Consider the following 20,693-nt stretch of genomic DNA (forward strand, 5'->3'; position numbering starts at 1 on the left):
TGGGAATGCAAGCTGGTGCAGCCACTCTGGAAAACAACATGGAGGTTCCTCAAAAAGTTGAAAATAGAGCTACCCTACGACCCAGCAATAGCACTACTGGGTATTTACCCTACAGATACAAACGTAGTGGGGCACCTGGGTGGCTCAGTGGGTTAAAGCCTCTGCCTTCAGCTCAGGTCATGATCCCAGAGTCCTGGGATCGAGCCCCACATTGGGCTCTCTGCTCAGCGGGGAGCCTACCTCTCTCTCTTTCTGCCTGCCTCTCTGACTACTTGTGATCTCTGTCTGTCAAATAAATAAAGTCTTAAAAAAAAAAAAAATACAAATGCAGTGATCCAAAGGGGCACGTGCACCTGAATGTTTATAGCCTCAATCTCCATGATAGCCAAACTATGGGAAGAGCCCAGATGTCCATCAACAGATGAATGGATAAGGAAGATGTGGTGTATATACAATGGAATACTATGCAGCCATTGAAAAAAATGGAATCTTGCCATTTGCAACAAAGTGGATGGACTGGAGGATATTTTGCTAAGTGAAATAGATCAGAGAAAGACATTTCCTATCATCCCACTCATGTGGAATTTAAGAAAAGGATCATAGGGGAAGAGAGAAAAAAATAAAACAGGACAAAATCAGAGATGGAGACAAACCATGAGAGACTCTTAATCACAGGAAATAAATAGGGTTGTAGGGGTCGGGGGACAGGGTAACTGGGGGATGGGCACGAAGGAGGGCTTGTGGTGTTGTGAGCACTGGGTGTTATATAAGACTGGTGAATCACCGACCTCTACCTCTGAAATGAGTAATACATTATAAGTTAATTGAATTTAAATTAAAAAAAAAAAAAGCTGCGGGGTTCCTTCCCTTGACACTAGTGACCTCCTACCCACAGGGAATGTACAACGCTACCACCCGGCAGGTGGAAACGGAGCTCTTCCCCTGCCTCAGGCACTTCGGACTGAGGTTCTACGCCTACAACCCTTTGGCTGGTAGGGGCTGCTCCGGGGACAGGCTCCCCCTGGGGTGGAAGGCCATTTCTGGCCCATCTCTGCCTCTTGCTGACACGGCAGGTGCCCGGCCCAGGGCCTGGAAAGCAGGGAGGGCTTTGAAGGGAGGCTGGGCCGTGTCCTCCATCCCTCCTGGGTTCCCCCGACACCCCCACCAGTCCAGAACAGCCTCTGGGAGCAGGGTGGACCTGTGGCTCTGATGGTGGTCTCCCCACAGGGGGCCTGCTGACCGGCAAGTATAAGTATGAGGACAAGGACGGGAAACAGCCCGTGGGCCGCTTCTTCGGGAATAACTGGGCTGAGACCTACAGGAATCGGTGAGCCGGGGATGGGCTACATCAGGATGGGTGGGGTGCAGGGTCCCCTTTATCTGACTTGGAGAAATTCTAGGAGGTTTTCCTGGGGCTTCCAAGTCTTCCCTGTTGTCTGGACCCATGTCTCTTGATTCCTGCAGAAATTACCAAACTCTGCTGGGTTTCTTGTTTTCTTGGGAGCTCTGTGAGCAAATGGCGACCCCTAGGTCTTATACTGGGTCTTCCAAGGCCAAGCGCTTCCTTGAGGACTGCTTACCCCTTGCCAGGAAGGAAAGAGGGAGCCCTGGATCCATGCTTAGGAGGCCTGGGGCTGAGGCCTGCCCCCAACCCCCCACTCCCCCATACTAGTTACCTTTAAAGGTAAAGGTAAAGTAAGGGCAGGCAGTTCTGAAGAACTCATGAAGAGACTAAAGATGTCTTTGAGGTGTTTGGTGAGGCCCCTCTAGCTGCCTCCTGTGCCCAGTGGCTCTGCTGGCCCATCAAGCCAGCCTGTTGCTGGAAGAGCACCGGGCCCTCCTCTCCGTGGTGTTGGGTGGACACGGCTGCTGTGCTTGGCTTTGTGGCTGTAGCCCCAGTGTGACCTCAGGTTATTAACCCTTGTGCCACCCCCTTCACCTGCCCAGCTTCTGGAAGGAGCATCATTTTGAGGCCATCGCCTTGGTGGAGAAGGCCCTGCAGGCCATGTACGGCAGCAGCGCCCCCAGCATGACCTCGGCCGCCCTCCGGTGGCTGTACCACCACTCCCAGCTGCAGGTGAGCCGGCTGTCCCTGTGGCAGAGCCAGAATTACCTGTAGGTGATTTCTAAGTCATGTGTTCTTTTTTTTTTTTTTTTTGCCCCCCAAGATTTGATTTGGGAGCGCCTGGCTGGTTCAGTTAGTGAAGCATGTAAAAAGACTTTATTTAGTTATTTGTCAGAGAGAGAGCTTGAGCACGAGCAGGAGGGAGGGGGAAGAGGGAGAAGCAGGCTGAGCAGGGGACCCCCCCCCCCACCCCACGATGCGGGACTAGATCTCAGGATCATGTCCTGAGCTAAAGGCAGACACTTAATTGACTGAGCCACCCAAGTGTCCCAGCATGTGATTCTTGATCTCAGGGTTGTGAGGTCAAGCCCCATGTTGGGCATGGAGCCCGTTTTTTGTTTTTTGTTTTAAGATTTTTAAATAGTCTCCACCCGCAGTGTGGGGCTCGAACTCACAACCCTGAGACCGAGAGTCATGTGCTGCACCGACTGAGCCAGCCAGGAGCCCCACCTAAGCAGTTTTTCCCGGTGAGAGAGCTGGTGAGCAGCTGTTCCGCTGTCCTGAGCAGCTGTCGAGCGCCAGGCCCTGGATGAGGGCTTCACATACGTGTACTTAGTTACTCTTCTGGCCCTACGAAGTGCCATTCCCTCAGTTTTACAGGTGAGGAAATGGGTTCACACAGCTGTGCAGGGGTTAGAAAATATCTCAAACCTCATTAGCCTCACGCACTCTTTGATGGGTGTTGGGGTCCCTGTCTCTGTTTAGCTAAAACCCTTCTCCTGCATCAGCCTGACGTACAGCGTTTGACATGCCTAGAGTAGTTTCCCACAAAACAGGGGCGAAGTGCCTGGCGTTCCTCTTCCCCATAACCAGGCTGAGGATAGAAAAGACTGAGTCACCGGGAGGCGGAATGACTGAGCCCGGGTTACCCAGCTGAGTGGCCGAGCTGGGCTCTGAGCCCAGGCCTGTCTGAGGATGAGCGGAGAGACAGCCGGGTTTGGAGTCACATCGTTAAAATCACTGAGGGCGCCGGGCTCCTTGTGGAACTCTATTCAGTGTAAATAAACATCCACGCCCGGGTCCCTGACAGGGGCAGGGCGGGGAGGGCGGGCGTGTGGCTGGAGTCACAGCTGGCTGTCTCCCCTTGCAGGGCACCCATGGGGATGCGGTCATCCTGGGCATGTCCAGCGTGGAGCAGCTGGCACAGAACTTGGCGGCAACCGAGGAGGGGCCCCTGGAGCCGGCTGTGGTTCAGGCCTTCGACCGAGCCTGGCACCTGGTCGCCCACGAATGTCCCAACTACTTCCGCTAGGGCCAATCCTGGCTCAAGCTGCCAAAGGTTTCTCTCTTTTCCATCACCTCTTCTATCCTCTCATCCTGACCAGTCTGCCTTAAGTTGATTTAACATGGTCTTTTTTGATTGTCTGACTTGATGCAATATTTTTCTAGATCCCTCTCCTGGCTCCCAGTTGCCTTCCCTTCCCAGTCTAAAGGCTGGGGCTGTGGTCCGCTTGGGCAGTTCCTGTCCAAATAAAACAGGCGTTTGCCCAGGCTATGGCCTAGGCCCCGAGGAAAACCCACAAACCTGTCTCCTTTACTTTCTGCTGCCTGTTTTCGTCCTACCTGGGGGCTTCCTGCTATCAGGGCAGAACCACGAGCTGGAGTCTCCAGAGGGCCAGGGTAGAGCACACGCTGCCCTCAGGAGGCTCTCTCCCGCCTTCTGTCCTGAATCCAGCCTGAGTCAACAGCAGGGCTGAGGTGGCCCTCGCTCGGCTGTGCACCGGGGCAGACAAGCAGGCCGTGCACCCTGATGTGTACTTTCTCTTATTCAGAATCACCTCAGGAAATAGAGGCACTTAGAACTAGAATCCCTGGGGCCAAAACCTCCTAAGATGCTCCTGGCACCTCCTGAGATGCAGCGTGACATTTTTAACAGACTCAATTTCAGCAGTGGTTTTACTCTTGTCCTGGTGAAAGACTCCTGTCTCCCTCTCCTCCGTCGAACTCTCAGCCTTTCCCTGGGTCACCTGCTGTTGGAGGTGGAGTGTGGCATGGGCAGCCAGGATCCCCATTTCCTTTGGCAAACCCCTACTCCAAGCAGGGGCACCCGACACTGGGGAAGAAAAATCCCAGGTCTGATGGTTGCTTCCCAGTGCAGAAAAATCCGTCTAGCCCTGGGTGGGAGGCTGGGATGTGGGCCAAGCAGCTGAAGTCAGTACTTGGGACTTGCTTATCTGGAAGTGAAGAAGGGGGCTCAGCTTGGAAATGCCGGACCAAAGCACCAATCAGAAACACTCTTTTCGGGGCGCCTGGGTGGCTCAGTGGGTTAAAGCCGCTGCCTTCGGCTCGGGTCATGATCCCGGGGTCCTGGGATCGAGCCCCGCATCGGGCTCTCTGCTCAGCAGGGAGCCTGCTTCCCTTCCTCTCTCTCTCTGCCTGCCTCTCTGCCTACTTGTGATCTCTGTCTGTCAAATAAATAAATAAAATCTTAAAAAAAAAAAAAAGAAACACTCTTTTCTTCTAACAAATGTCCCATTTGCCGTCTAGAGGGAGACACCTTGCAGACAAAATTGTATTCTCTACAAAACAGTCACCCTCTCTTGTCCTCATCCACAATAAAATGCCCTCAGCAGGGTGGTATATCAGTACCGTTGTACAATTAGCTCTCCTAAAATCAAATTGCTTAAAATGACACAATCCCCAAATTTAGATTAAAGATTCAATGCAGGGGAGCCTGGGTGGCTCGGTGGGTTAAAGCCTCTGCCTTCAGCTCAGGTTATGGTCTCAGGGTCCTGGGATCGAGCCCCACGTCGGGCTCTCTGCTTGGCAGGGAGCCTGCTTCCTCCTCTCTGCCTGCCTCTCCACCTATTTGTGATCTCTGTCTGTCAAATAAATAAATAAAATCTTAAAAAAAAAAAAAGATTCAATGCAATGCCTATCAAAAGTCCAACTGGTTTTTTGTTTTATCTTTTTTTTTTTAAACAGAAATTCATAAACAAATCCTAAAATTCATATGGAAATTCAAGGGACACAGAATAGATATAATCTTGAAGAAGAAGACTAAGTTCTCTGATTTTTTATTTCAAAACTTACCAAAAGCTACAGTACTAAGGGCAGTGTGGTAGTGGCAGAAAGGTAGACATAAAGATCAATGAAATAGAACCCAGAGTCCAGAAATAAGTACATATAGTACTTTCAGTTGATTTTAGAGAAATGTGTCAAGACAATTCAATAGGAAAAAACAGTTTTCAACAAGCGAAACTGGGACAACTGGATATCCCCATGCAAAAGAATGAAACTGATCCCCTTCCTCACACCATCCACACTCACACAAAATGAACTTGAGGATTGTAGACCTAATGTAAAAGCTAAGACTGTAAAGCTCTGAAAATGTAGGAGTAAATCTTCATGACCTTGGGTTGGACAATGGTTTCTTTGATGACAGCAAAAGCACCAGCAACAGAAGACAAAAAAGAATTAACATCAAAATTTAAAATATGTGTGCTTTTTTTTAATTTTTTTTAATTTTTTTTATTTTTTATCTTTTTTTTAAGATTTTATTTATTTATTTGACAGAGAGAGATCACAAGTAGGCAGAGAGGCAGGCAGAGAGAGAGGAAGGGAAGCAGGCTCCCTGCTGAGCAGAGAGCCCGACACGGGACTCGATCCCAGGACCCTGAGATCATGACCTGAGCCGAAGGCAGCGGCTTAACCCACTGAGCCACCCAGGTGCCCCAAAATATGTGTGCTTTAACGGATACCATCAAGAAAGTGAAAAGGCGGGGGGGGGGTGCCTGGGTGGTTCAGTCAGTTAAGCATCTACCTTCAGCTCAGGTCCTGATCCCAGGGTCCTAGGATCGAGTCCCACATTGGGCTCCTTGCTTGGTGGGGAGCCTGCTTCTCCCTCTGCCTGCTGCTCCCACTGCTTGTGCTCTCTCTCTCTCTCTCTCACACACACACACAAATAAATAAAATATTTTTTAAAAAGTGACCTACAGAATGGGGAAAATATTTTGCAAATCACATATCTCTTAAGAAACTTCTATCTACAATACATAAAGAACTCTTAGAACTCAATGGTGAAAGATAGAAAACCCAATTTAAGGGTCACCTGGGTGGCTCAGTGGGTTAAGCCTCTGCCTTCAGCTCAGGGCATGATCTCAGGGTCCTGGGATCAAGCCCTGCATCGGGCTCTCTGCTCAGCAGGGAGCCTGCTTCCCCCTCTCTCTGCCTACTTGTGATCTCTATCAAATAAATAAATAAATAATCTCAAGAAAACCCAATTTAAGAAACAGACCTTTCTCTGAAGAAGATAGACACAGGGCCAATAAACACATGAAAAGCTGTTCAACATCGTTATCCATTAGAGAAAGTAAATTAAAACCACAGTGATACCACTTTACATGCCACCAGGATGGCTAAAGTAAAAAACAGACAGTAACAAGTGTCGACAAGGATATGGAGAATTTGGAATCTCCTGCACTGCTCAGGAATGTAAAATGGTGCAGGCACTCTGGAAAGCAGTCTGGCAGTTCCTCAAAAGATAAGACATAGAATTACCATATGACCCAGCAATTCCATCCTTAGGTACACACCCAAGAGAAGGGAAAACACACAGAAATTCGTACACAGATGTTCATCGTAGCAATAGCCAAAAAGATGTCCATCCGCTGACAAATAGATAAATGAAACGTGGACTATCCATACGGTGGAATAGCAATAAAAAAGAATGAAGTAGAGAAACATCTAGCATCTGGACAAGCTTTGGAAACAATGCTATGTGGGAGAAGCCAGTCGTAGAAGACCTAGTTGACGCTTTGGTTTACATGAAACGTCTGGAACAGACAAATCGACTAGAGACAGAAAGTGGATTAGTGGTTACCAAGGGCTGGAAGGGCACTGGAGGAAATGGAGAGTGGCTGCTAATGGTGGCTAATCTCATGAGGGGGTGATGGAAAACTCTAGAACTCTGATGGTTGTACAACTCCAAATACACTAAAAACCATTGACTTGGATGCTTCATGTAATGTGCGAATTATGTCTCAGTGGGGAATGCTCATCTGCTCCCCATTGTCTGAGAAGGGACCTTAAAGCCAGAGATGGCATCACCTGAAGTCCAATGCACCCACACGTCTGGCGGTTGAAGGTGATCTCCAGTGGGAATGCCAGCTGCTATGGTCAAGCATAGACTTACGTGTGATGCCTCTACGTAGCCTGGACTTCCTCAAAGTGTGGAGCTAGCTTCTGAGGGCAAGCATCCCAAGAAAACCAGGCAGAAGCCATAGCGCTCGATATGTCCCATCTTTGCAAAATCCACAGCAACACTCTTGGCTCATGGGGTGAGCGTCAACATTATGTTGTAGAGGAGAATGTGAGAGAACAAACAGTCGTCTTTGGAAGACAACCTCTGCCACGGGGAGCAACAGTCCTGAATGGTCAAGTCAAGAAGATGCGCCTTTGGACTGGCCAGGAGACCTTCAGTCCTGAGTAGCCCTGTTTGGGATGCGTGCTCTAGGTCATGTTCCATCTTTTAGAACTCTGAGGTAGTGGATCTCACACAGGTTTCATGGTTGCTGGAATTCAGCCATTTCGTATCTAATCAGCTTTTTTAAAAGACAGAGGAAAAGAGTTAGATGTGGAAAACAGCACAAACTTAACTTCAGGGCGCCTGGGTGGCTCAGTGGGTTAAGCCTCTGCCTTTGGCTCAGGTCAATGTCTCGGGGTCCTGGGATCGAGTACCGCATCAGGCTCTCTGCTCGGCAGGGAGACTGCTTCCCTTCCTCTCTCTCTGCCTGCCTCTTTGCCTACTTGAGATCTCTGTCAAATAAAAAAATATTTTTTTAAAAAAACTTCAAACTAAGGAAACTGACCTGTGGTGTATGAAAGACTGGAGAATGACGTGGAACAGATTTTGTTTACTCAAATTAACGTGGCAGAGAGGTGTCTACTGAAGCTAGAGGCTGGACGGAGGGCATCTGTGCTGACATACTCACTCACGTCCCATTCTGGTCTGCTTGTCAGCATCACCAGTGTCGAATGTGGGGGTGAACATTATCAGTGGCTTAAATTTGCATTCTGAATACCTTTCAGAAGCCACGAGGAAGGGGGGAATGCGAGGCTCCATACTACACATGACAAAGTACATTCGTATTCCATCAATTTTTAATTTAACGGGATGATTTTTTTTTAAGATTTTATTTTTCATGTATTTGAGAGAGAGGGAGCACGAGGAGGAGGAGGGACAGAGGGACAAACAGACTCCCCACTGAATGAGGAGCCCTATGTGGGGCTCCATCCTAGGGCCCTGGGATCATGACCTGAGTCAAGGCAGATGCTTAACCGACGGAACCACTCAGGCGCCCCAGGACTATTTTTTTTTTTTTTAGATTTTATTTTTATTTATTTGACAGAGAGAAATCACAAGTAAGCAGAGAGGCAGGCAGAGAGAGAGGAGGAAGCAGGCTCCCTGCTGAGCAGAAAGCCTGATGCGGGGCTCGAACCCAGGACCTGGGATCACGACCTGAGCCGAAGGCAGCGGCCCAACCCACTGAGCCCCCCAGGCGCCCCCCCAGGACTATTTTTAACGTGACACCGTGGTGCATCAGAATTTGTGTGTGCTCATTACAAAAACACTTCCATCTTTGATGCTGAACTTAGTAACTGAATTTAACATAGCCTTCACAGGGCACCTGGGTAGGTCAGTCAAACATCCAATTCTTGGGGTACCTGGGTGGCTCAGTGGGTTAAATGTCTGCCTTCGACTCAAGTCATGATCCCAGGGGCTGGGATGGAGGCCGGCATCGGGCTCCCTGCTCAGCAGAGAGCTTGCTTCTCCCTCTCCTTCTGCCTGACGCTCCCACTGCTTGTTCTGTCAAATAAGTAAATAAAATCTTTTAAAAATAAATAAATAAATGTCTGATTCATGATCTCTGCTCAGATCTTGATCTCAGGGTTGTGAGCTCAAGTCCCACGTTGGGCGTGGAGCCTACTTAATTAATTAATTAATTAATTAAATTAACAAGAGTCCCACATGTTTTACCTTTGACAAGATGATCTTCCAAGAGGGGCACCTGGGTGGCTCAGTCAGTTAAGCTCAGGTCATCATCCCAGGGTCCTGGGATCAAGGTCTTCATCAGGCTCCCTGCTCAGTGGGGAGCCTCTTTCTCCCTCTCTCTCAGCCTGCTGCTTCCCCTGCTTGTGCACTTTCTCAAATCAATAAGATTAAATAAAACAAAAAGATGAACTTCCAAGAGCTTTACTTTGATTGCATGAAGTGAACGGAAGAAAACTTGAATGATTATTGGAATTAACTGATTTTCTATTTGAAGTGTCTGGCACTGATAGAAAACTGGCATTAGTTTCTATTTGTGAAGTGTTTCTGTTATTGATACCAACACACCAACAGCTACTGCTTGACTCCTGACATGCCTAAGGAAACTTGGAATGACAACTGAGCACATGTAATTGAGAAGGACAGCTATTTAATCTAGATCAAAAGTTCTGTGTCGGGGTGCCTGGGTGGCTCAGTGGGTTAAGCCTCTGCCTTCGGCTCAGGTCATGATCTCAGGGTCCTGGGATCGAGCCCCGCATCCGGCTCTCTGCTTGGTGGGGAGCATGCTTCCTCCTCTCTCTCTCTCTCTGCCTGCCTCTCTGCCTACTTGTGACCTCTCTCTCTCTGTCAAATAAATAAATATAATCTTAAAAAATTTTTTTTTTAAAGTTATGTGTCATAGTGATAAGAAAATGGACCTTCTGGGGTCAGCCGGGTGGCTCAGTCAGATAAACCAACTCTTGGTTTCAGCTTGGGTTATGATCTCATGAGTCCTGAGATTGGACCCATGTTTGGTGGGGAATCTACTTGAAGATTCTCTCCTTCTGCCCCTCCTGTCATTCGTGTTCTCTCTCTCTCTCTCTCTCTCTCATAAATAAATAAATCTTTAAAAAAAAATAATCAACTGGACCTTCTACTTTGCCCAAGGTAAGTCATAATTTCCAGACAATAGCGATCATTTCAAGATGCTCATGCCAGCTGTCTTAGTCTGTCCTGGCTGCTGTAGCAAAATACCATAGACTGGGGGGCTTAAAACAACAAATATTTGTTTCTCACAGTTTTTGGAGGCTGAAGTATCTGAGATCAAGAGCCAGCGGTGTATTCAGTGTCTGTGAGCACTCTCTTCCTGTTGTAGAGGCAGCTGCCTGTTTGCTGTCTACCCTCACGCGGTGGAGAGAGAGCGCTAGTCTCCCGCTCTTCTTATTAGGACATTAGTTCACATCAGGGGGCTCGACCCTCGTCGCTTTGATGAGGGAACAGAAGGCTAGCTGAGGACAATGCACAGGCGGACACTTGCAACCACCACTTCCCCCCAGCCCCGCAGGTGGGATGTGTGTGACATTCTTCCAGGAATCTCCCAACTGTCTTTTATTTATTTATTTATTTATTTACTTGAGAGAAAGGGAGAGTAAGAGAGCACAAGCAGGGGGAAGGAAAGAGGGAGAAACACACTCTCCACTGAGTAGGGAGCCCGACATGGGGCTCGATCCCAGGACCCTGGGATCATGACCCGAGCTGAAGGTAGACACTTAACTGACTAAACCACCCAGGTACCCCAAAGTTCCCAACTCCCTTAACATTATGGCTTTCCTAGAAGGGAAACCAATCTTGACTTGACAATGGCAAGGCCTCCAGTATCTTGTAGGTCCTCCCTAGCCTATGAGAATTCTTTTGAAAACTTCTCTTTTTCCTTACCTTCCCCAACCCCATAGCATATAGTCAGCCACCCCTCACAACTCTGGGACAACAGCTCTTTCTGCACCCCAGGTCCTGTCCCCGTGCTTTAATAAAACCACCATTTTGCACCAAAGATGTCTCAAGAATTCTTTCTTGGTCATCAGCTCTGGACCTCACCGCACCGAACCTCACCTATATTCCAAAACCACACCACATGGCGCCCAAACGTGGGGCTTTGAGTCTTTTCATCTGGACTCTGAGCTTCAGTGCAAACTTGGTGAGTACTTTCTTTCCTCGTCATTTCAGGAGCTCTTCAAGGAATATGGTCTTATTGAGACACTTTCATGCCGACTGCTCAGGCCACAACCCTCTAGCCTGTGGCTACTCTGCGGGGAGGAGAAAGCCTGCCTTTCAGCTGGAAGTTAGTACCCTGGCTGGAAAGTAATAAGACCCAGAAACTCGATGCCCTCTCTTTACTCCTGTCCTTATACAGAGTCATCAGCCTTGGGCACAGGACAGCCACCTAAGTCACCAGGATGGTTCCAATCTTAAGACAACATGTGAGGCTTCCTCCTGATTGATCTAATGTCAACCCTTTACATCCCTGGTCTAGCCACTTCTGGCCGCAGGACCTCCACTGGGAGCTGGCCAAAACCAGGACCCAACTGAACTAAAGCCCAGCTGGGAACCATTTTCTGGGGAAGTTGGCTGTAAGGACCATGTGTGTTGGAATGTTGCTTAGAACCATGGTGGATTTCTATCTTTACGGCTTTCCATCACTGTTTTCTAGTAACTAGTTGAATTACAAAATTGGGTAATTTCCCTTGTAAAACTCTCCTAGTGTTCTCCATGGGTTAAAAATAGTAGGGGGTAACCTGGTTTCCAGGGCACAAAACAGCATGGCACGGTGTTTCAGTCCAACCGTCAGGCACCCATGTGTAGCCTAGGATGCGATGGGGAAAGGGAGGGCCACCAGCATCCCTCCTATGGGGACTTTTATGGCAGGAATGCCTTCGTGGTGAGGCAGGATGGTGATCAATAGTGATTTTTTGTTTGAGGGACACCTCTGGTTGCTTTTGACACACAGAAACACTGACAAAGGCTGCATGGGACCCCATCCCGGAGTCTGGGGATTTTGATAATGGACCTTCTTTACTTTTCTGGGAACTTGGCCTCCATGGGCTTCTTCACTCCCCAGGGACTTGGGATGCTTTTTAAACCAGTGGAAACAATTCGGTTTGCAAAACATAGGAAAGGACTGATCTCCTGTAACACTGCATGGCCTCAGTGGGATCTGTCAGATCTCTTCTGCAGGGATAAGGGCAAAGAGAAGTACCCTAGGTCCATCCAGGTTTTCAGGGCTCTAAATCAGGACCCGGACCTAAGGGCCTCTTGCAGAACATGTTTGGCTTGTAAAACTCCCTCCTGACATATGGATGATAGTTATCTATTGAGGCCTCCTCCGAGGAAACCCAGGTTGCTGGAGGAAACACAGGCCCTCCCAGACAAAGGGGACTCTTGACTCTCTCTCACTGTTCTTCCTAATAGGTGCAGGAGAAACCCTCACTCATTGCTCAGGTTAATGGCTATTGTAAGGGCCAATTTAGCCAGAGTGGCCCCACCTTGGTGGAACAGCCATTTTGTTGTTTATGCAGTAAAACTTAAATTGACCCTGCCCTCCCCCCACCCCCGGAACTTACTTAAAAGCAAGTCCGGGAAACCAGTCCGGGGTAACAACCCCAAATACAAGGGTGGGTCAGGTCAGGTGGAGATAACAGCCCAAATATAGGGATGAGTCAGGTCAGGTGGAGACATCCAATCAGTAGAGCACGCATACTGTCTCCCTAGGTACCAAGGAGTGTGGGCCCGCCTTTTGGGCGCCAATTCTGACCAAGGTGATAGGCTAGTTCAAATGTCTACTATAGGCTAAATTGTAATTCAATTGGTCACTTATGTGTGACCTAGCATGACCGTGCAGCTTTCTCTGTGTGTTACAATCTCATTGGCCACCTGTGTATGGCCAGGCCCAATCACATGGCCTTTGCTCTATAAAAGTTAGTCTATGAGGCAGGGAGAGGTCGCCCTCTCTGTAAGGTGCGGCCCCGACCAGTCTGTTTGATGGTCGGTTTGATTCTTGGCTCGAAATAAAGCTTTGCTTGACCTTCACTTTGTATCAGTCTCGCTCCTTTGACCATGGACCCAACATTGGGGACTCAACACTATCATTGGGGCCAATGATGATTAGTCCATCTCAGGATGGGGACCTTAAGGAATATTCCCAAGGAGCTGCCGAAATTCCCTTTGTTTTGGGGAAATTCCCTGTCTTCTCTGGGCCGACATGGACTGCGTAATTCCATGTTGGCAGGAAAACATGGCATCTGTTCCTCTGTTGGAGCTGATTAGCTCTAGAACCTCGAACCTTCTCCACCTTCTGGCAGCACTTCCCCCCTTCTGCCTCCCCCTCCCCTACCTCGTGTTTCTGCTCCACCTGGGATGCAGCCGGCATAATTGGCTTCTGTACCAACCACAGTGCCTCCTGCACCGTGGCTCCTTCTCCCCTCACTGTCAAGGAGCAAGAAGAGCGCCCCCTAGACCTAATACCACCCACTCCAGATTTCTCCACCTGTTGTCTTGGGTAAAAATCGGCAATGAGGAAGATTCAAGTGGGACATAATTCAGTATTTAAACTGATTTAAGTTTGCTGGTTTAAGATAGACATGTCTTTAAGGTTATCAGCATAAAATGTGAAATTTTATTACACCAAGATTTACTGAAGGTCAAATAAGCTCATGCTATCTCTGTTGGAAGTGATGGTTCATCTTGTCTGTCTCAAAGTTCTCCTGGGTATTTGTTAAGATATCTTTCAAAGTCTTTGGTAACCTGAAGCATTAAAGTTTTGCTTAGAAGGTAAGTGGGATTAAATTCCTTAGACATCAAGCTCTTTACCAAATAGGATATAATGTGCTAAAGCATTGAGTAGTGAATGCAGGCTTATGCTTTTAACTACTTTTTGCAAAAAAACTAAGGGATATTTGCCTCTGTTGCCTCTCTTGTGCTTTGTGCTTAACTGGTTCACAGATCAGCCACCTAAAAAGTTTTGGTGTAACAGTTCACAGCTGTTTACTACTTAGTTTTCACTGGAGACTACAGTTTCTAGGAATGCGAAATTCTGCTAAGTGTAATGAAGACTGATGTAGGTAAGTGAGACAGCTCCGTATGTCGAAAAGTAGGAGATATGTAAGAAAGTCGTAAGGAATGGAAATGCATTTTTGTTGAAGGTAAAAGGAGATAATTTTGTCCTAAGTAAGATGGTTGTTTGGAGAGAAATGGCTTGGGACAAAAATCTGAATGCTAAAGAAATTTGTAGAAGGTTTGTGAAGGGAAAACTTTGGAAAGAAATTTTAAGTGTGTTCAGAATGGACTAAGATTAAAATAAAGGGATTTTAAAAGTATGGTTGTAGGGGCGCCTGAGTGGCTCAGTGGGTTAAAGTCTCTGCCTTAGGCTCAGGACATGATCTCAGGGTCCTGGGATCGAGCCCCGCATTGGGCTCTCTGCTCAGGAGGGAGCCTGCTTCCTCCTCTCCCTCTGCCTGACTCTCTGCCTACTTGTGATCTCTGTCAAAAAAAAAAAAAAAAAAAAGTATGGTGGTATAAGATTGAAATTCTCTCTCCATTCAAAGGACAAAGTGTTCTTGAATCATTCATCTGCTCTTTTTTTTTCTTCTAAGTTTTTACTCATTTACTTGTCAGAGAGAGAGAATAAGCAGGGGGGAGCATCAGGCAGAGGGAGAAGTGGGTTCCCCACTGAACAAGGAGCAAGATGCAGGACTTGATCCCAGAACTCTGGAATCAGGGGGCGCCTGGGTGGCTCAGTGGGTTAGACCGCAGCCTTTGGCTCAGGTCATGATCCCAGGGTCTTGGGATCGAGTCCCACATCGGGCTCTCTGCTCTGCGGGAAGCCTGCTTCCCTTCCTCTCTCTCTGCCTGCCTCTCTGCCTACTTGTGATCTCTCTCTGTCAAATAAATAAATAAAATCTTAAAAAAAAAAAAAAAAGTACTCTGGGATCAGGACCTGAGCTGAAGGCAGATGCCTAAATGACCAAGCCACCCAGGGGACCCCATTGGTCTGCTTTTTTTTTTTTTTTAAGATTTTATTTCTTTATTAGTTTAATTGGTTCTTATTTCTCTGGTTTCTTTTTTTTTTTTTTTTTAAGATTTTACTTATTTGTTTGACAGAGACAGCGAGAGAGCACAAAGAGAGACAGCAGGAGAGGGAGAGGGAGAATTAGAGTCCCCACTGAGCAAGGATTCTCAATGTGGGGCTCAATTCCAGGGCCCCAAGATCATGACCTGAGCTGAAGACAGATGCTTAACCGTCTGAGCCACCCAGGTGCCCCCTTAAAGTGGAAGCTTAGATCATTGATTTGAGAAATTTCTTCTTTTATAATATGTCCTTGTGTTACTATAAATTTCCCTCTTAGTTTTACTTTATATCTCAGAAAATTTGATACATCATATTTTCACTTTCATTTGGTTCAAAATATATTCTTTTTTTTTTTTAAAGATTTTATTTATTTATTTGACAGAGAGAAATCACAAGTAGGCAGAGAGGCAGGCAGAGAGAGAGGAGGAAGCAGGCTCCCTGCCGAGCAGAAAGCCCGATGCAGGGCTTGAACCCAGGACCTGGGATCATGACCTGAGCCGAAGGCAGCGGCTTAACCCACTGAGCCACCCAGGAGCCCTATGGTTCAAATATATTCTAATTGCCCTGGTGATTACTTTGTTGGTCCATGGATTGTTTAGAAGTGGTATTTAAGTGCTAAAGACTTAGAAATTTTTTTCCCCCAGAAACAAATCATTCTGTTATTGACTTCTAGTTAACTTTCATTATAGTCAGAGAGATACTTTTATGGCTTGAATCCTTTTATTAAGACTTGTTTTTTGAACCCCAAAATGGCATATCTTGGTGAATGGGGACTTGAAGAGAATAAATATTCTCTTGTTGGGTTCGCTATTAATTATTTTAAGTCAGTTAATAGTATTGTTCAAGTCTTTTATGTCTTTACTGAATTTCCTTTTTATCTTTTAAAGATTGTATTTATTTATTTGACAGACAGAGATCAGAAGTAGGCAGAGAGGCAGGCAGAGAGAAGGGGGGAGGCAGGCTCCCTGTCTAGCAGAGAGCCCGATGTGGGCTTGATCCCAGGAACCTGAGATCATGACCTGAGCGGAAGGCAGAGACTTAACCCACTGACCCACCTAGGTGCCCCTCTTTACTGAATTTCTGTCAATTATGATTAATTACTGTTCACAGTTACTGAGAGAAGTATGGAAATCTCCAACTGTAATTGCATATTTATCTATTTCTTCTTTAATTATAACAATTCGTTTCACGTATTTTGATGTTCTAATATTAAATGCATACACACTTAGGATCGTTATGTCCCTTTGATTAACTGACTTCTTTGCCCTTATTTATTTTATTATTTTATTTATTTTATTTTTTTAAAAAGATTATTATTTGTTTAATTTGCCAGAAAGAGAGAGGTTGAGAGAGAGCACAAGTAAGGGTAGGGAGAAGTAGGCTCCCCACTGAGCAAGGACCCTGGGATCATGACCTGAGCTGAAGGCAGAGGCTTTAACCCACTGAGCCACCCAGGTGCCCCAAGGTATGTCTTTTTCCATCCTTTTACTTTTCACCTATTTCTGTTTGTATATTTCAGTCAGTTTTTCATTACTTCCTATATAGTTGGGTTTCACTTTTTGAACCAATCTGACAATCTCTGGCTTATTTCATGGCAACATTTGTATCATTTGTATTTAATGTAATTACTGATATAATTGGGCTTAAACCTACTGTGCTGTTTGTTTTCTGTTTGCTTCATCTGTTCTTTTTCCTTTTCTTCATATTTATTGGCCTTCTTTTGGCTTAGTTCAGTATGTTTTTTTTTTTTAAATAGTTTTTTTTTTTTTAAGATTTTATTTATTTATTTGACAGAGAGATCACAAGTAGATGGAGAGGCAGGCAGAAAGAGAGAGAGAGAGAGGGAAGCAGGCTCCCTGCTGAGCAGAGAGCCCGATGCGGGACTTGATCCCAGGACCCTGAGATCATGACCTGAGCCGAAGGCAGCGGCTTAACCCACTGAGCCACCCAGGCGCCCGTTCAGTATGTTTTTATGATTTGGGTTTACCTCTACTGTTGCCTTCTTAGCCACTCCTCTTCGTTTTATTGTTTCAGTGGTGTCCCAAGGTTTATGATTTACATTTTTAACTTATCACAATCTGCCTTCTAATCATAGTACACCAGCTCACTTGTACTTAAAAGAGTATACTGCCTTTCCTTCCATTTCCCGTGTGCTATCGTTTTCTTTTTTTTTTTTTTTAAGATTTTATTTATTTGTCACAGAGAAAGAGAGAGAGTGTGAGTGCACAATCAGGTGGAGCAGAGGGCAGAGCTGAGCAAGGAGCCCGCTGTAGGGCTTGATTCCAGGACCCTGGGATCCTGACCTGAGCCAAAGGGAGACTCTCCTACTAAGCCACCCAGGTGCCCAGTGTGCTATTGTTTTCATGTATTTTACTTCTAACTTTTTTTTTTTTAAGATTTTTTTTTTTTTTTTTTTTTTTTTGACAGAGAGATCACAAGTAGGCAGAGAGGCAGGCAGAGAGAGAGAGAGGGAAGCAGACTCCCCGCTGAGCAGAGAGCCCGATGCGGGGCTCGATCCCAGGACCCTGAGATCATGACCTGAGCCGAAGGCAGCGGCTTAACCCACTGAGCCACCCAGGCGCCCCTTACTTCTAACTTTGTAGTAAACTTCTTCCTTTGCATTATAAAGAATACATTGTTATTTTTTCTTTGAACAGTATCTTTTTTGATGTTTGTACTAATATATAATTTATATGCAGGTTCACCCTTTTAAGGTACAGTTCTGTCTTCTTTTTAAAGTTTTATTTATTTATTTAAGTAATCTCTACCCCCAGTGTGAGATTCGAACTCAGGACCCTGATCAACAGTCACAGGCTCTCCAGACTGAGACAGCCCGGTGGCCCAAGGATACAATTCTGAAAGTTTTGACAAAGGCATACAGTTATGTAAGCACCAACACAATTACGATGTAGGACAGCTCCCTCACTCCCCCAAACTCTAAGTGATCCTTCTGTCCTCCTCCATCTCTCTAGCACTTTCTTTGCAGGAATGTCCTGCAATGTCTACGCTGCAGGAATGTGGAATCCTATAGTATGCAGCTCGGCAGATGAGATTCATCCTTGTGACTCCGCTGATCTGTTCATTCCACTGTATGGATATAGCGCAGTATCCATCCTGCCATTGAGGGACATTTCGGGTGTTTTCAGTTTTTGTCTGTTACAAATAAAGCTTCTAAAGAACAGGGGTGTATGGGTTTCCCTGTGAACGTAGGTTTTTGCTAAGACTGATGGTAAACTTATGTTTTTTTTTTATTTTATTTATTTGATAGAGATCACAAGTAGGCAGAGAGGCAGGCAGAGAGCGGAGGAAGCAGGACTCCCTGGCAAGCTTCTAATCTGTTTATAGAGGGCGAGTCTCCACAGTTAATTTCTGTGTGTAATTTATTTGCCTTGTTCCACGCCCCGCCCTGGGAGGAGGGCAAGGAGCAAGTTTTGTGCAAGTCCCCAATGTTAGTCTTTTGAAATGGCCGAGGACATTTAAAGCAGGGGAATGTCTGTGGGTGTCTGTCTGGATCACCTCGCGTGCGCTGCTGTGATTCCGGTCCTAATCCAGCACCCCCATCCCTTCCCCCACCTCCAGTTTCTGATCTTCCTGGCCAGGCGCCCAGGTTTGGGAACCATTGCCCCAAGCAGTATTCTCAATTTCTTACCACCGGGGCCTGCCTTCACCCTGGAGAATGGAGGTCTGATGGTTTTGACCTTGACCATTCTTCATCGTTTACAAGGCTTACACCATCAGGTCCATTATCTCCTTTACATTTTGCACTGCAAGGGGCTGGCCTGGGGCGTCTGCTGTCCTCACTGAGCCGGTAGGAGAGAGGGAGGCAGGTGGCTTCAGCCAGGATTTGTTGCGGGTCCAGTAACAGGAGGCGCGCTGGTGTGATGCTTTGGCTGTTCCTGGGCCCTGATCTGGGGGGCTTGGTTGTTCACGTGTGGTGAGTGCGAGAAATGCAAGCATCTCACCCACTGCAGCCCCTCGATCCCCTCACTGGACTGAAAATGCGGGTGAGGGGCTGGAAATCCACCTGCATTCTCAGAGGATGCCGGCACCTCAGGGCCTCAGGGACCGGGGCGGGACATCTGCCCGGGAGTGACCTCATAGCACTGACTGCTGTACCTCCTGCGCCCCCTGCCCAGCTTCTGGAAGGAGCAGCACTTTGAAGCCATCGCCCTGGGGGAGAAGGCCCTGCAGGCCGCGTCAGCGCCCCCAGCATGACCTCGGCCACCCTCCGGTGCCTGTACCACCACTCCCAGCTGCAGGTGAGCCGGCCATCCCGGAGGGGCTGCTTTTCCCTGTGGTGGGGTGAGGGAGAACGTGGAAGAAGGGGGAGGGCTACGCAATTACTTGATGGTCTGAGAGGACTCCTTTTCTTCTGGTATCTCTCCATGCTAATTCCCCGGGAAGTTTCATTAAGTGCCTCGTTACGAACTGCCCTGGCCCTATGAAGCGTGGTTATTCCAACTTCCCAGATGACGAAGTGATTTCAGAGGCGCTTAGGGTCCCGCAGCTACACGTGACAAGGCACCAGCACCAAGTGGACTCTGAAAAACTTACATTTTTTTAATCACTAGCCTTTGTTCCGCCCCAGGCTGCACACTTGCTGAGTTGGGCTCTGTGCCCGGCAGGGTTCCCCTCTCTGCTGTCCCATGCTTCCCCCACACTTTGCTCTGGCCCCGGCATGATCTACTACTGAGGGCTCCCCTTTCCATAGCTGTTCAGGGCCAGGCCTGACGCAAATACTACACTAAATTTTAATTCCTGCAAAATTAAGGATGTTTGCAGTTTGGGGCCGGCAAGTGACTACCCCAGGTTCACCCAGCTGCGGAAGGGCACAGCGGAGTGGTTCTGCACTCACAGTTGCCCGCTGGGGAGTCTGGAGAGGCTGGGCTTTCAAGCTATTTGAAGGCTGTGTAAATTCTGGAATAACGTAGAGTATAAGTAGACATCTGAGCCCGGTCCCGGCAGGGGCAGGGCGGGGAGGGCGGGCATGTGGCTGGAGTCACAGCTGGCTGTCTCCCCTTGCAGGGCGCCCAACGGGACGCGGTCATCCTGGGCATGTCTAGCCTGGAGCAGCTGGCACAGAACTTGGCGGCGACCGAGGAGGGGCCCCTGGAGCCGGCCGTGGTGCAGGCCTTCGACCGAGCCTGGCACCTGGTCGCCCACGAATGTCCCAACTATTTCCGCTAGGGCCAGTCCTGACTTGAGATGGCAGAGGGCCTCCTCCCTGTCACTCTTTGACCTTCTTACCCTGGGCTTTAAATGGCTTTATTTGGCCTGTGCTGTTCTCCGGTCCCCATTCACGAGCTGTTTATTTCCTCCGCAGCTGCAGTGCTCCCGGCTGCCTTCACGTGAGAAGGCTGGGCTGTGACCCATGTCGGGGGGTCCTGCCTGGACAGAGAAGGTGCTAGACCCAACCGCGCACCCGCTCTGGCTGCGCGGCCTGGGGCTTATCCTTCCCAGGGCTTGCGGGGAGGGGGCAGGAGCACAGGCTTCCTGGCTTCCCTCCGGAATCCAGCCCAACCTCTGGACGTGGAAGCTGGCAGTGGCCCTCACTCCGTCACACGTAAGAGAAGGAGAGCTGGGTGCCCTGAAGATTTTCTCTCATTCTGAGTTCGTTTCACAAAGAACACCTTGGGCAAAAACCTACTGTTAAGAGTCACTCCCAAGAATAAAAGTTCCCAGAATGCTGTGAACAG

The 20,693-nt window shown here is 47.8% G+C and overlaps 1 protein-coding gene across 3 annotated transcripts in view; it reads left to right on the plus strand.

Annotated features, from left to right (window-relative positions):
* LOC125099128 (aflatoxin B1 aldehyde reductase member 2) overlaps positions 1-20,690 on the plus strand; it is a 40,853-nt gene extending 20,163 nt beyond the window's left edge. For 2 of the 3 annotated variants that reach the window (XM_047728505.1, XM_047728503.1), the window contains 4 exons: positions 896-992; positions 1,228-1,327; positions 1,948-2,077; positions 3,216-3,649. In XM_047728505.1, the coding sequence (XP_047584461.1) occupies positions 896-992; positions 1,228-1,327; positions 1,948-2,077; positions 3,216-3,377 (489 nt within the window). In that variant the 3' untranslated portion in view covers positions 3,378-3,649. Of the gene's footprint in view, positions 1-895; positions 993-1,227; positions 1,328-1,947; positions 2,078-3,215; positions 3,650-20,022 lie in introns of those variants that run through there. The other variant, XM_047728504.1, reaches the window with a different exon arrangement.
* Positions 20,691-20,693: the final 3 nt, after the last annotated feature.

Source organism: Lutra lutra, chromosome 4 (genome assembly GCF_902655055.1).
Source record: "Lutra lutra chromosome 4, mLutLut1.2, whole genome shotgun sequence".
NCBI classification, from domain to species: domain Eukaryota; kingdom Metazoa; phylum Chordata; class Mammalia; order Carnivora; family Mustelidae; genus Lutra; species Lutra lutra.